General features: G+C 38.8%; 1 protein-coding gene and 2 long non-coding RNA genes across 4 annotated transcripts in view; 1 reads left to right on the top strand and 2 right to left on the bottom strand.

Moving 5' to 3' along the window:
• p4ha1b (prolyl 4-hydroxylase, alpha polypeptide I b) overlaps positions 1–14,009 on the bottom strand; it is a 17,187-nt gene extending 3,178 nt beyond the window's left edge. Inside the window, exons 1-15 of one of the 2 annotated variants that reach the window (XM_032541476.1) lie at positions 13,685–14,009; positions 9,966–10,048; positions 9,325–9,421; positions 8,963–9,114; positions 8,294–8,431; positions 7,850–8,089; positions 6,801–7,018; positions 6,523–6,699; positions 4,340–4,410; positions 2,245–2,344; positions 1,983–2,036; positions 1,818–1,883; positions 1,015–1,083; positions 408–504; positions 33–183 (exon numbers count right to left, since the gene is read on the bottom strand). In XM_032541476.1, the coding sequence (XP_032397367.1) occupies positions 113–183; positions 408–504; positions 1,015–1,083; positions 1,818–1,883; positions 1,983–2,036; positions 2,245–2,344; positions 4,340–4,410; positions 6,523–6,699; positions 6,801–7,018; positions 7,850–8,089; positions 8,294–8,431; positions 8,963–9,114; positions 9,325–9,421; positions 9,966–10,048; positions 13,685–13,701 (1,650 nt within the window). In that variant the 5' untranslated portion in view covers positions 13,702–14,009 and the 3' untranslated portion in view covers positions 33–112. Of the gene's footprint in view, positions 1–32; positions 184–407; positions 505–1,014; positions 1,084–1,817; positions 1,884–1,982; positions 2,037–2,244; positions 2,345–4,339; positions 4,411–6,174; positions 6,246–6,522; positions 6,700–6,800; positions 7,019–7,849; positions 8,090–8,293; positions 8,432–8,962; positions 9,115–9,324; positions 9,422–9,965; positions 10,049–13,684 lie in introns of both variants that reach the window. The other variant, XM_032541475.1, reaches the window with a different exon arrangement.
• LOC116705350 (uncharacterized) lies at positions 4,701–5,221 on the bottom strand. Its single transcript, XR_004335914.1, has 2 exons — positions 5,125–5,221; positions 4,701–5,090 (listed from the first exon to the last, which is right to left on the bottom strand). It is a non-coding gene; the product is annotated as an uncharacterized LOC116705350 (long non-coding RNA).
• LOC116705351 (uncharacterized) lies at positions 5,020–5,293 on the top strand. The gene is made up of 2 exons (XR_004335915.1): positions 5,020–5,096; positions 5,141–5,293. It is a non-coding gene; the product is annotated as an uncharacterized LOC116705351 (long non-coding RNA).
• Positions 14,010–14,276: the final 267 nt, after the last annotated feature.

The raw sequence follows: 14,276 nt of genomic DNA, 5'->3' as shown, positions 1-14,276 counted from the left end.
AGTTCTGTGAACTTATTAGGGTTTACAGTGCAGCAGTGTTCTTTGGTCCTGGGTGGTTCACAAGGAAGGAGAGAGAGGACCGGGGAGGTGATGAGGAGGATTTGTTTTTCCATCATTCAGTTTCATTTAGGGCACAAGGTCGCCGCCACTCCTGGCCCCGTTCATGGATCCATTTGTTTGATACTAAAGATTGAAAGAAAGAAAAAGATAATAATCATAACCTTAATTTAGCCCTTTGATTAGTTTAGAAACGGTCCAAATCTTTACCCTTCTTATAAACTCAAAACCAGGTTGTGCCACTGGGCTTTTAAAGTTACAATCTCTTCAGCAAATCCTTTGGTCTAATAAGTTTGGTCTAATAAATTGGACTCATGTCTTTATAGAGAATCAGACAAAGAGGAGCTCACCCCACTTGTTGCCGACCAACACTGGACAAGCTGCATGTCGGGTGCTGTAGTCTCCCTCCCCACTCGGAAACAGATTGTACCAGAACACAGCAGTGCCCTGTTTTACACACAAATTAAAGACAACAAAGGTTAGCAGCGTTGAACCCCTCCAGGAATATCCAAATTCAGCCTCAGTCTGCTAAATGAATTCCCAAAGATTCTTAAAATGTGAAATTATAATCAAAAAAGTCAAATGTAAATGCACATTTGTGAGATTGTTAAAGTTTAAACATGCTGATAAGTGTATGTTGACTTGTAAAACAGGAATGAACAAATAGATATTCGCTGATAGTACATGATCCAGTTTTGCTTGGAAAGGTTTCCCTATTAGGAGGTTTGGTTGTTTAGAGAGAGAGAGAGAGAGAATGTGCCAACTACTTGGTACTGTTCCTTACTGGATGGCAAATACAACATTCGCAGCATTGTTGATTAAGGTTTTTAGTGTGTCCTATATTCAAAACAAACAAAAGCCCTTGGGAATGTGTTGGCTATATAACATGACCAATTCAGACACAGCTACTGAGTTAGTAAAATGTATTGTATTAACTTGTGAAACATAAGCGGTCACCTTTTGGGGCCAAACTGCTGCACCAACATCTGGGAATACTGTGGCTCCACCTGCTGCTACATCACTCATCTACAACAGAGAGTCAAAGTGAGTTCAGTCTTTATTTGTCATATCAAATAATTTCACAGTCCTACATGTATTGCTATCTGCATGGTTACAATCTATTTTATTACTCAACTGCTTCCCATGAATATTGAAATTGTATTTTGTGGCACTGTTAAAAGAAAATATCATTGGTTGTATTATTTGTCCCATCTTTTTTTACTTCCAGCAAATGTAACATCTGTGTGGGGTGAAAGAGTGCATTGTCCTGCCTGGTTAAGGCCTCATTTTATTAAACCTACCCTAAACTTTTTTAAAGTTACTTCAACTATTTGCTTTTTTATCTGTAATGTTGGCTTCCAGATTAAAAATGCCTGCATCTGTTTTTGCCTATGCTGTTTATGTTGAAATGTACATGTGTATGTAAATAATGAATGTGTGTGAGATTGACTGTAAATTATCAAAAGTCAATACAACTTTCTTTTATAAAAAATGAATACATTTAATGCTTAATGTTTTTTGTAATGAGTGAACTATTTAAACCTATGATGCCATCTTTTCTTATGGCTGCACCATTACTACATTATGTCCTTTTATACACACAGTTCATCATGATATATTTAGTGTCTTCACATTAGAATTCTGACTAGAATTATGCTCCACATTAGTATAGATGGACCCACCAGCATTTCTGACATGGTCAGTGTAAGTTCAAGTTTGAGACATTGGTCTATAGGTGCATTTAGGAAGAGCTTACTCACATAGAAGAGCCATGTTGCTATGCGGTTCCCTGTTCCCAGCTCTTTAAAGGCATCAGGTTCATCTTTCTATGGAAACAGAGCAAACACCAGGTTTAATGTCCTGCCATATTAACACTAATGTATATTTAGAGAAATTAATTTGTGTGAAATCACAAAGGCTCTTACCCTCCCAAAGTCAAAGTGAGGTTCATATTGACCTCCAACGCCATAATTTGCAACCTACAGAGATCAATACAATTATGATTTAAATCTCACAACTCTACAAATCAGGTTTCCAATAGCACACACAGAGGGTCAGGGAAAGTGTTAGAATGTATAGTACATCTGTATAAGAACCTTGTTGATTCAGTAAGATTTTGCCGTGTAAAATTAAATAAAGAGAAAAAATAGCGTTGAATGTTCTTCAACTAATGATGTGACTCTTTACCTGCAGCTCTTCTGCAGTGTCCATTTCCAACCCTGTGAGATCTTCAATTCTCTGGTTGATCTTATCAATCATTGGATCTTCATAGCCAGTGAGCCAAGCACTGGAACACAGGTGGGAAAGCACAACAATTAAGAAAGGAGAGGGATATACAGTACAGCATATTAGTCAGGCACATATTTGTCCACTAGATGGTAGTAAAGATTTATTCTAAAATAGGCGATTGAGAGCCACTTCATGCTGAAAAGTTGCCATCAAAAGCTCAACAAGTCTGGCATTAAACTAGATAACAGAGATGTTCTGATACCGATACCAGTATTGGTATTGCCTCCAATACTTCCTAAAATGCTGGTATCAGGAAGTAGTGGAGTTTATGCACCAATCCGATACCACGTAATAAAGCCCTAAACAAAATCTACGTTCTTTTTCCGTTATGACTGACTGTCAAACTGGATATTAAAAGAAGGTTCTGTGGAATTTATCGTTTGTGTTTGTTCATGTTTCCCAAAGAGTTTAACCTGAGCCAGACAAAAATAGTAGTATACAGTTGTCAAAACATAATAAAATATAGGACACAGTTATCGGATCATTACTTGGTATCGGCCGATACACAAGTTCAAGTATCAGAATCGGGAAGCAAAAAATGGTATCGGACCATCTCTACTAGATAATAGAAAAGGGAAGTGGAGGAATAAAGAAAATGAAAAACAGGAAACCACCACAAGATTTAGAATCTCCAATCAGCTCAGGGTCCAGGGTTGCTCTGATTTCAAACTTTGTATACACTTGAGGACGTGTGTATTTCACACAGGAGTCTGGTTGAAGACTAGTGCAAAAATATTTTGATGGAATTAACTTTCCTGACACTACATGCCTTTAATACTAACTCTCACACCCCAGTTAGAAAGTCCCTGATAAAATAAGCTCTTGGCCGAGCATGGCAATAAACTCTTGATAACAGAACTATAGTTCTGGAGACCACATCATCAAATTCAAACTGGCATTTTTGTCTGGCATTAAACAGTACCCATAAAAAGACAACACATCACATTATAAAATATTTGGGGATACAATTTATGTGAAGTTACCAATACATATGTCACGTGACAGACAAAGACAGAATTCCAACATCTGCTCTAATTTTCATTAAATTGATAATAAGTTATATTTTTGAAGGGATGCTGGACCAAATGTGAGCCAGCCAGTTAACAAAGTGGTCAAACTCTTCATCCGTCTGCTCCTTCCATGACATCACGTTCACTGAATTTGGAAATACGCTGTCCAGCAGGTACACGTTTAAAAACATCAAAGTGACACCACACCCTTGCACCCAAACATTTATTACCAAGAACAGCAAAACCATAGAAACTGGAGGTTTTGGTGGTCTGCCGAGCTTGCTATTTTTAAGGGTGAGATGCAAGTCTAACTTACAACAGGCAACATACCGATTGAAGTGGAGAAGTAATTTTAACTACAGGGGGACACTTTCTTAACATCAACAACTGCAGGACAACAACAACCACGCGTTTTCAGCATACATTTATCAGTGATTTAAGCTTGTTCATCGGACTCAGGCCTGAGAAGTGTTCTTAATCTCTCTTGCATATATGTCAATTGAGGAAGCATACTGTAGTAGTACCACAGCAACTGTAATGAGCTCATACAAGAACATGTTACAGATTCTTTCCTAGAAACACAAATGAGGGAATAGAGATTCAGTGCTCAGAATCTCAAATAAGCAGGGATGGATCACAAGGGGAACTAAAACTATCTCTCTCCACTGTGCAATTCCACGCAAATTCTTAAATCACTGACAGAATATTTAAGCTACACCAAAAAAAAAAGAGGATTGTTTATCTTGGTTTAAACAATGTTTAACTGTGTTCAAGAAGAAATCTGTTTAGGTTTTTACTTAAATCAAATTAAAACCTTCCTCTAGTGTTAATTTTACAGGTTTAGCAAAACATTTTCTTTTTTTCCATTGTGTTAACTGGGTGCAGAGCTTAGTAAGTGTTTCAGCCAGGGCACAAAGATAAAGACAAAGAGAAGGATGAGTGAGGAGGTATTGTGGCCCTCCTAGTAACCTGTGACCCCTTACCTCTTGGAGACTCGGTACTGGGCAGTGGTAAGTTTCCCAGTTAGAGGGTCATGCACCGTGGCTCGCCTTAACTACAGTAGTTCCAGAAGCACAAAGACACGGAGGTCGAGGAAAAGCAGATAAAGGAAGGAAAAAAGGATAATGGAATGTGATACGCACAAGGAAAGTAAAAGGAAGAAAGAGGGAGAGAAAAGATAAGCAGATCTGGTCACTAGTTGTCATTGTTATTCTTAAGAAGAGCCAAGAGTGTTTCATGAGGCAATGCTAAAAACCAAGGATGCACCAAATCCAAGATTTGGCTTTGGAATTGGCCGGATATTGGGCTTTTTGACAGGGTTCGGTTTCTGCTGAACCTTAGATCTTTTCCCCACTGAACAGAACCCTACATTTGAACTACGCGCGCTATGCTGGTCGGCGTAATGACGCCGCCGTTGGTTACAGCAAGGTGTCTACATAGGTGGACCGTTCAATGCAGTAGGCTGTAAGAAAGTGAAAATGGAACTTGTGAGTAGAAATAGTTTTGTTTGGCAGTACTTTCAGTCAAAAGAAGGCAATTCAAGTCGAGCTACATGTTCAGTTTGCAATGCTGATTTGTCTTGTGGTGGCAAGGACCCTAAACAATACACAATCTCGCCGCTGTTAAAACATTTGTGTATAAATCATCCGTAAGAATGCAAGTTGTGCACGAAGGAATCTACAGACAGCAGCCAAACTTCAGGTATGGCAAAGGAAGAACAGTCACAGCTAAAAACTTGTGGTTTTTACATTTAAAAATAAAATAAAACAAAAAATACACTGCAGTGGACGTTGTTTACTTCATTAATGTGTTTCTGTGTTAATGGACTGAGGATGGGAGTAGGATTCGGGATTTGGTTTCGGCAGAATCTTTACCAGTGGATTTGGTATTTGGCCAAACCCCAAAAATCTGGATTCGGCGCATCCCTACTAAAAAAACAAATTCCATTTCAAAATATAAAACGTAGTAGTAGCGAATCAACGAGTGCCTCTGATACACCTCCTGGCTCATAAAAAGCAACTATGTTAAGTTTCTGTAGCAGACTCCTGTAAAGAAATGTATCCACAACAGATCCTTAAAAAAAACAAAAGCGCTCTTTTTTCCAAATAAATAAATATCAAGTTGTTGCAATGATGCATTCTTTTCTTTTTTTGCTGATTTCTGTGTCATTGGTCGAAAAACCATGAGATAATATATTTGTAAGGAACATGCTTTATTGACCAATAAAAGTCTACAAATGTTTTGATGCGCTCTTCAAAGCTGTGATCATTCTGAGCATCAGCTCAGAAGCCTTTAGACTTTGGAAGGGCAAAGAAATAGAGTGATACGGATGGACGGGAGTACAGAGAAGAAATGGGATAAGTTGTTAGCCCCTTTAACACTGATATTAAGCAATAGCAAGGCAATGAAGGTCTGCCATTATGCTGGCTTTGTTTATTCACACAGAACCAAGCAAAGTGTGTGACTTCCCAATTCCGGCATTCAAAATGTAACACAACAACGTTGGAGTTGCGTGTGTGTATGTGTTTGACAGAGGCAGAGCGCAAGTGGAAGAGAAGGTGGACTATTGCACGCAAGTTATTAATAACTTTGGCTACTTGGAATGCTTTTTTCACTTTTGAGCTGCCTGTGGGACAGTTACGTTGAGAAAGTTATGGCTGTGACTGCCTCTGATGCTGGAAAAACAAAACAGTCTCGCCTTGTACAGGCTGTGTGAAAGGGGCTATTGAGGGAAAAGGAGGAGAAAATCTCACTTCCTCCCTCTCAGCTTTCTCCTATATCCTCTGCTTTTTTTTGGCAGCTCCTGGCTTTTCCTTACCTTTTGCTGATCCGGTATGGCGCTGTTTCCAGCACTCCTGTGATGGGGTTGGAGATGGTGGCCCTGCGTAGCTGTGAAGCCAGGGACATGATTTACCCACACACAGACACACACACAAACACACACACACACATATACCAAGATGTGTGTGCCTGTGTGCTTGCCTCACTAGCAGAATCACATCAACCAGCCTCACAGCTCTGACCACCCACTACCCAACACACTAAACCCCATAACAGAAACTGGTTGTTCCAACTACATCACAGTTAACTGTAAAGTGACCAATATAGTTTCAGAGATGCATCATATGGCCTCATGGAAGTACTGAAATTACTGAGAATTGCTTACTCGGGGCTTTGCCAGTTGCTTGACCTTGTCCATTTCTTTGTCAGAAATGATGTCAAGGTAGCGGACAATGTAGGGGCGGTCCCACTCATCTTGCTGTTTGACAGGTGCCAGCACATACATAGGGTTGTGATTGTTGTCATAGTAACGACAGAACAGCCTGCTCTGCCTGCGGGGTGTCTGGTTGAGAAAACAGAAATGCAGGGAACAAAGGAGGTGAAGCTGATGTGTATTTATTAAGTAAAAAATTGTGTTTTTGTGTATATTTTTGTCTTCCTCACCATTCTGATGCCCTCCCCACGACAAAGCATCTCATACTTCTTCCTCTCTGGAATCAGATGATTGGACACCTTCTTTTTGGGCTTCTCTTTCTTTTCAGTTGTATCTCTTTTCCCTTGATCTTTCTCTTTTTGTGTTCCATCCTCTGCATCCTTTTTCTGCTTCTCCAACTGGAACTCAAAGTACTTCAGGTTGCCCTTGGCACGCTGGTGCTCTGGGTCTAAAAATGGGAAAATGAGAGACCAACAGAAATAATAGTGGCAACTTCAAATAGTGATGACTGCAGCAATGTCACCATAGACGATCACATGCCCTGCAATTAAAATAACTAAGTTTCCAACATTATATATGCTATTTATTCAGTCTGACCTTTTCCAGTTCTCAGTAGCACAATGTAAAAACAGGACTAATTCATTCAGGGGCTCATGTGAAGGAAAATATGGCATAACAAGGTCCCCACCAAGGTTTCATCGGAACTTTGTTTCCAATTTCATGACATGACATGAAATGTATTGCAGCATCTGTTATCAAGAGTATTAATCAGGAGCAAATGCAACTAATGGGTTAGAATGTGCAAAGTCGAGGCTGGCGGGATGGTGTATGGCCTCCCGCCATCCTGGATTTTAATCAGACCAATATCTGAGTCTAGGTGGTAAACTACACAGAATTGTAGTGGCATGAATGTTTTGGTTTAGACTGATTAAGTCTGCAATATTTTATACTTATATTATATACTTATAATACTTAGTTCTAACAATTTAGATTATGTGCTTTAATTTCTTAGTAATGTCTTTGTGTGTTTGGTCAAATTAAGGTTAATTATTTGCATTGTTGTCTGTATGTGTGCAAGTCTGTGACAAAAACAAAAGTGCATAAATTCCTAATCTTTCCATGTTTAAGTGACATTATTTACCTTGAGCAGAAATTTTAGAATGCAAAGTGATACTATCACTTCACAATGAACAAAACATACATCCCACTATACTTTCAAAATTCAGAAAAACACTTTATAGTTATAACTTCGTAATTAGTTAGTAATAGAGAGACTGACCCAGTTCAAGCAGCTTCTTGGTGTACTCCAGGGCTCGATGTATATCCCCCTGCTGGTAGATGGAGTAGCTGAGGTAGTCAAGCAATGTCACCTTATCTATAGTGGATTCCTCTCCCTGTTCAAGCTGTTTCAGGCCCTGGGCCATCCACAGCTCTGTGTGGTAGTAGTCAACATCAGAGTAGGCGATTTTCCCGAGTTCGTAACAGTCCTCCACTGTCATAAGGCTCTTGTATTTCACTCCTAGTTTGCAGAGGATGCAGGGGGGGGGGGGTATTGACAATTCAAGTAAACCATCTTCGTTATTATGCAAATATTGCAGAAACCAAGAAAAACCCTGTATCCCCACATGGCCTGCTGTTTACTGTGACTTTAATGGCACTAAGTCTGTTAATTATAATTAACTGGGGAAAAATAGGTCTTTAGGCACAAATGTAAGGCTTTTACCAGGTAGGTCTCCTGTAGAGATTGTGTTGGCATCCAGTTTGTAAGTGTCTTGTAACCGGAGGAGAGCCTTAGCTGCCCCGGTCTGGTCCTCATCTGTGGGGAAGTGCTGTCTCTGGATGGTCAGGTTGGAAATAAATCCTGAGAGAGATTGACAGGAGAGGACAGACAGAGAAAGATATGGTAGGATGATTGTGTGTGGGATACACAACCAGTTAAGTGGACAATACTTTCTCCAAATAAAAAATAAAATGTTTAGAGTGACTTCAATCTTGTATTATAGTTGTATTAAGCCAGACATTTGAGTAAGTGTAAGTATAAATGAGTAAACTTCGCAACCTAAATAACTCATGTTAAGGTGGTGTAAAATATATAGAGAATGAGTGAGCGGCACAGTATTGCTCTAAACATTCCAAAATACACAGCTTTCCCTGTATTGTGAAGTGTCTTTTAAAAGTCAAACAATCACAAACAACCCTGCCTGTGCTCTAGAGACACTCTGCTGCACTAAATAGGCAGTTCCAAGATCAGCTAATACCAGGAAATTTACAGAAAGCCCTTGACTAGACCAATGTCAAATATTAACATATTAATATTAACATATTAACCATGTGATTTTCTACATGTTTGGTACTTAGGATATTATTTTAACCAGTTCTGCTTTATTTTTACCATCAGTGGTGTCACTTAGTACAAGGCTCTCCAGGTCTCCCCACTCTGTGTTCAGCCTCTTCATCAGTTTGAAGGCGTTGACAGGGTGCCCCAGGTAGCCCTCGGGGTCCTGTATTGCTGTGGCTGACAACAAATCCAATTTATCAGCCCACCTATCACAAGGATGGTAATACAGAGTTAGACGCAGTGCTTACACTTAAATCCACAGGCAATAATAAATTCTTCAATCAGAAAATATCAAATCAGAAATATAAAGCATTGTGTGTCCATTTTTGAGTGTATGTATGTGTATCGTATTGAATGCTTGTGTATGAATATCTGTGTATCAACCCATGTGTGTTACTTTGTGTCTACAAACTTACTGTTTGATCCGCTCAAGCTTGCTCTCCTCTCCTTTGATGTAGTCCTTTAGAGAGGTGACAAGGTCTTTTTCTGTGTATAGCAGATCTGTCATCTGGCCTGAGGAACACACAATCAGAAATACTTCATCATCAACAGTGCAGTGTTAAATAACAAAGGGCATCACTAATCTTATGAGATTATTACAGGATCCAACATTATTGTGAAATCTTGTTTTTTCATTTCATTTTTCATTTCATATATTTATTATACAGGAAAGTTAGAAAAAGTAACATTACATTACAATATAAAAACGGGCCTGACTCAGTTTAAAACTGGTTTTCAGCAGGTTCCTGTTCTGCAGAAACATAAAACATGGTACAGCACGTCAGGACAAACATTAATACAAGACATCAATATGTCTTGTATTAATGTTCTTCCATGTGTTTTACAACACAGATCAGCAGAGGGAGCAATATTTCTTTACTTTTTAAAAATTATTCTTTGGGCATTTTAGGCCTTTATTATATATAGGACAGCTAAACATGTGAAAGGGGAGAGAGAAGGGGAATGACATGTAGCACGCTCTACCAGGTGAGCTATCCAGGTGCCCCTGGGAGCAATATTTCTAATGTTAGTACCATATGTTGCTTGATGGTTTTACCTATGGAGGTGAAGAAATCATTGTTGGCAGAGAGCGACTGCAGACAGCTCAGCAACAATAAACAGCAACATGGCAGCTCCATCCTGAAGAAAGAGTGTGATAATCTGATTAACTGAAAAAATGTAATCATGCAATCAAAAAATAATAATGTCATTAATGTTAATCCTATCATTGACTGTGTTTTATTGTATATGACATATGACACTCAGCAGAATATTTATTTTCAAATTGATCTCTAAATCACAGTTCCAGCTGGATGTCAAGTAACCACATCAAGCGTACTGCTACCAAGAGTGAGCTGCTTTGTTTCCCTGGTAAACCCTGCTCTCCAAATTAACTCCCCATCACTACTGACAAATCATGGTGACTCCTTTCAAGGCGCTGCTAGACAACTGACTGTCATGTCAGACCCATGAACAGATATTTTGACTTTATGTCTATAATGTCTGGAATACAGTATACAAGCTCTTTTCCAGTGAGTCACATCAAACATTCCCGACTTTACAACTCATTCAGAATACTTTTTCCCTCGCCGGCATAAACCTCCCTGATTAATTATATTGTTGTATTCCTTTACTCCCTTCAGTGCTGCAACTACTGAATTCCAAACCTGGTCGTCAGCAGTATTTAAGACTGGATAATCCCCAGACCTACTGTGGACAGGTTCTTTTTTTTCCTTCCATAGAATATAGTTCACAATAAAAACAGTTGGCTGCCAGGTCTGGGAATTGTCCAGAATAACGTGAACATTGTGTTTGTAAAGGAAAGTTGCTGTAGAGTGAGCAGAAGTCTCAACAGCAGTTATCTCAAGACGTTTTTATGTAATTTGGGTGAACTGACCATTTAGCAGTCTATGCACGAATATATATAGTTACTGGTATTTCTTTTTCTAAATAATGGATAAACACAAGAAGTGCCATGTACACTAATAATACTACCACCACCACTGTAAATAACCACAACAAACACACGCATACACCTAGTGGCAAAGTAGAGGTCATGCATGAAATCTGAGTCTATGCAGATTTCTAAAGCATTTTACTGAAAGCGGACAACAGGCTCAGGCAGGTTCCTTCCACAAGGACACGCCTTCAGTGAAAATAAAAGAATGATTTCATATGACAGTTCAATTTAGGTCATCAGCAGAGAGGAAGGAAAATAAGTCTGCCAGACAGCTACGTATTCGATTAAAACGGAATTAAATCAAAGTATATTTAATTAGAAACTCAAAAGGCAAGAAGCAAATTGCCATAATCCTTAACTGCTACTACTGTATTTTCGGTGGTGCCATGCAGTCCAAGATACCATAAATGCGCCTTTGCAACTTAGATTTCCAGGATAAAAGCTCATTAGAATATAATCACTGTAATGGCAGGGTGACAGCTAATGTGTTTCTGTTGTTATAATATTGTAGAAGTATAATGTCAAAAATTAATGCTGTAAGTATAGTTATAATTTAGAGCCATGTTTTCATGCCACACATGAGAGAGATTGGTAATGAGAGTGTTTGTGTGTATACATGCTATTACGTGGCATGTGAAGACTCCAAAACATTTCTGATTTAACATTTAACATTTGTGAGGCAGTCTGTTTAAACAGATTATAGAAAAAAAATTGCATTAAACTTGGCCGGAAGTTTTTTTTTCTGAACCTATATGTAAATTGGGCTGTACATTGTTCAGACATGTATATTGGGTGCCCCTTTTTTTTCTTTTACCTCACAATCTTGTGTTCATTGTGGGAGGAAAGGTTATATCACAGTCCTATCATTTGGACAGATCCACCATCAGACAACACTGATAAATAATGAGTTCTGATGTTCATTGCATTCCAGGAGCTTCTACTGATTTACTGTTTGCCTGTCACTTCTACGATTTCTTACTTAAGCTAGAAATACAAAGTACTTTCAACAAACCCCTGAACTAGGACCAAACCAGTTACTTTCAGTTGTGGAATTTAAATGTAGGACAGAGAAGTAGCTAAAGCAATAGAAATATTAGCAAGGCGTCTTTTTTTCTTGAAGGAAAAGCTTAACCCCCTTTTACAAAATGTTACTTTGTGAGAAGCCTAACTCTTAAGGCTGCTGTTTGTACATAAACTATGCATAAATTGGTGTTTCTACCTCTTCTGCAATTGATTCTCCTCTGTTTTATAGTTTGTCTTTCTTTGTTTTTTAAACTGTGCAAGATGATGAATGTCTGAAGAAGCCTTGCTTTGATTTGAAAGAAATGACACAAAAAACAAAAACGTTATGAAGAATTACCCAATTGTTGTCTTGGCATCAAACTTTCTCCACAATATACAAAGGGAAAATGTAGTCTCCAGTGGGTACACATTAGAAAGCCACGAATCCTTCATAACAGATTCACTATCATTTCCATATAATTATGAATGTACTATATGGTTTATCATGACAATATGTTACACCACTGTACTTTACTCGATACAAACGGATGCCATTATATCCCAAAAATTCCCTACAGGGCTAACAAACTGAGTACCATTTACATTAAGACAGATCTTTTTAGACAATCCTTTAACTAGCAATATGGTTTAGTATTTGATGTGTTGTTGTTTTTATTTGTTTTACTGTGAAGCACTTTGCGACCCTCTTGTCTGTGAAAGGTGCTATATAAAAGTTGACTTACTTATTTACTTACTTACTTACTAAGATCAATTTAAATATTAGGCCTACATGATATTAAGACGAAATATTAATTATTCAACACAATGTGTCAGTCTCACTACCGTGACTACAGTTTAAAAGAAATGTAAGACTAACGTTACTCCTCTTATTCTGCACTTCAGTACCTTCCTTGCAAAGAAATTGCCCTCTTCTCATCTTCTCGAAGTTTTACTGGGAGTGAAGCTGTGAAGTCAGATAACAGGATGTGGATGGAAGAGGACTGCCACGTCCTCGCCCCTCCCCGCCGGGGAAACTCATGTGAGGACTGAACACTGCCCAATGGAGTCTGACTGATTTCACCAGGATTATCCCCTCAATAACCCCTGCAAACTACCTGGCAGCAGGGGGCTGTCTGGAGGGCAGCTGGTGCTTTTGGTTTAGCTAGCTACTCCCAAACTACTTTAGCCAATTGACGTTAGCTAGCTATCCAACTATATTTAACGTTAACGTACGAATAAAGTTCCCATTGAGTGTTAGCTGTTATCCCCAAATACCCTAATATCATGGGCTCACTGAACTCTTTAATATGGCAGACTATTAGACTGTTAGCTAATGTGCAGAATGTCTTAACAAATCAAATTTGTATATATTATACTGTTATTGTGTGTATGTAATATGTCATTAACGTTAGAGCAGAGTGAAGGCAGCAGCATCCCACGCTGCATTGCACTGGAATGCCATAACATAGTTTCATAGGCAAGATTCTTGTCTCGTTTGTTTCGACTTTTACTAACTTAAGTTGTTTAGTATAGCAGATACTATCCTATTAATTAGTCCAGTCTTATTGTATTCCTTTTTGCTTTCGAGAACCATCACAACAATATTCATTCAGGTTAGCTCCTTTAGTTTCCAGCTAGCTTAGCAAGCTAACGGTAACATGACTTTGGTTGAATAACGCTAGCTAGCTAATGGAATTTGAAAGTTGGAAGTGTTTAACGGTCGCAACTGAAAACGAAAAATACAGTAAAACAGACACACCATAACTGCAGGGTTGCAGTTTTTGCTATCATCTGATTCAGCAATCTATATTTACCTAAACGACAGCATCATGTAGCAGAAATGCGTCCCTTGCACCAGTCCCGTGGTCGTTTGGTCCTCTGAAGCCTGAACTCAAACCAGACTCGGAGCAGTCAATGGTAAGAAGATAACCACGAAGTCTGGTAGCTAGTTCGTCCTATTTGTGATGTTTCTGCGCACTGTTGGCCATCTGGTGGTGAGGGCTGGATTCCTAAAAGTCTGAATGCTACGTGCAGATTCTCACATGCAAAAAGTCTCTAGCTTCTAGAGACTTCGGGGGCTGGCGTTTGTGAATTACAAGGGGAGGTGTCTAGTTGGTCGTGACCCGCAACGAGACCATGGAGGAGTATTTGGGGGTTTATTGTGAAAAAAAAAAAAAGGTGTGTGTTTGTGTGTACCAGCTAACGTCACTCTTCTGCCACGTGTTGAAATTCTTCTGCAAATCTCAGATGTGCATTTATTTTACGTTGGCCCATGATCTAACCAAGCCCACCAATTAAAAAACAACTACCCTATATTTTTATTGAAATAAAGCTTTGACAAGGCATGTGTACTTAAATAGCTTAATTCAAACTGATGTTATGTGTAGTTTTGCAATGTTTAACATG

The sequence above is a fragment of the Etheostoma spectabile genome, chromosome 17, assembly GCF_008692095.1.
Source record: "Etheostoma spectabile isolate EspeVRDwgs_2016 chromosome 17, UIUC_Espe_1.0, whole genome shotgun sequence".
In the NCBI taxonomy this organism is placed as follows: Eukaryota; Metazoa; Chordata; class Actinopteri; order Perciformes; family Percidae; genus Etheostoma; species Etheostoma spectabile.
The sequence above is the reverse complement of the archived record's forward strand: the minus strand, read 5'-3'. Positions and strand labels throughout refer to the sequence as shown.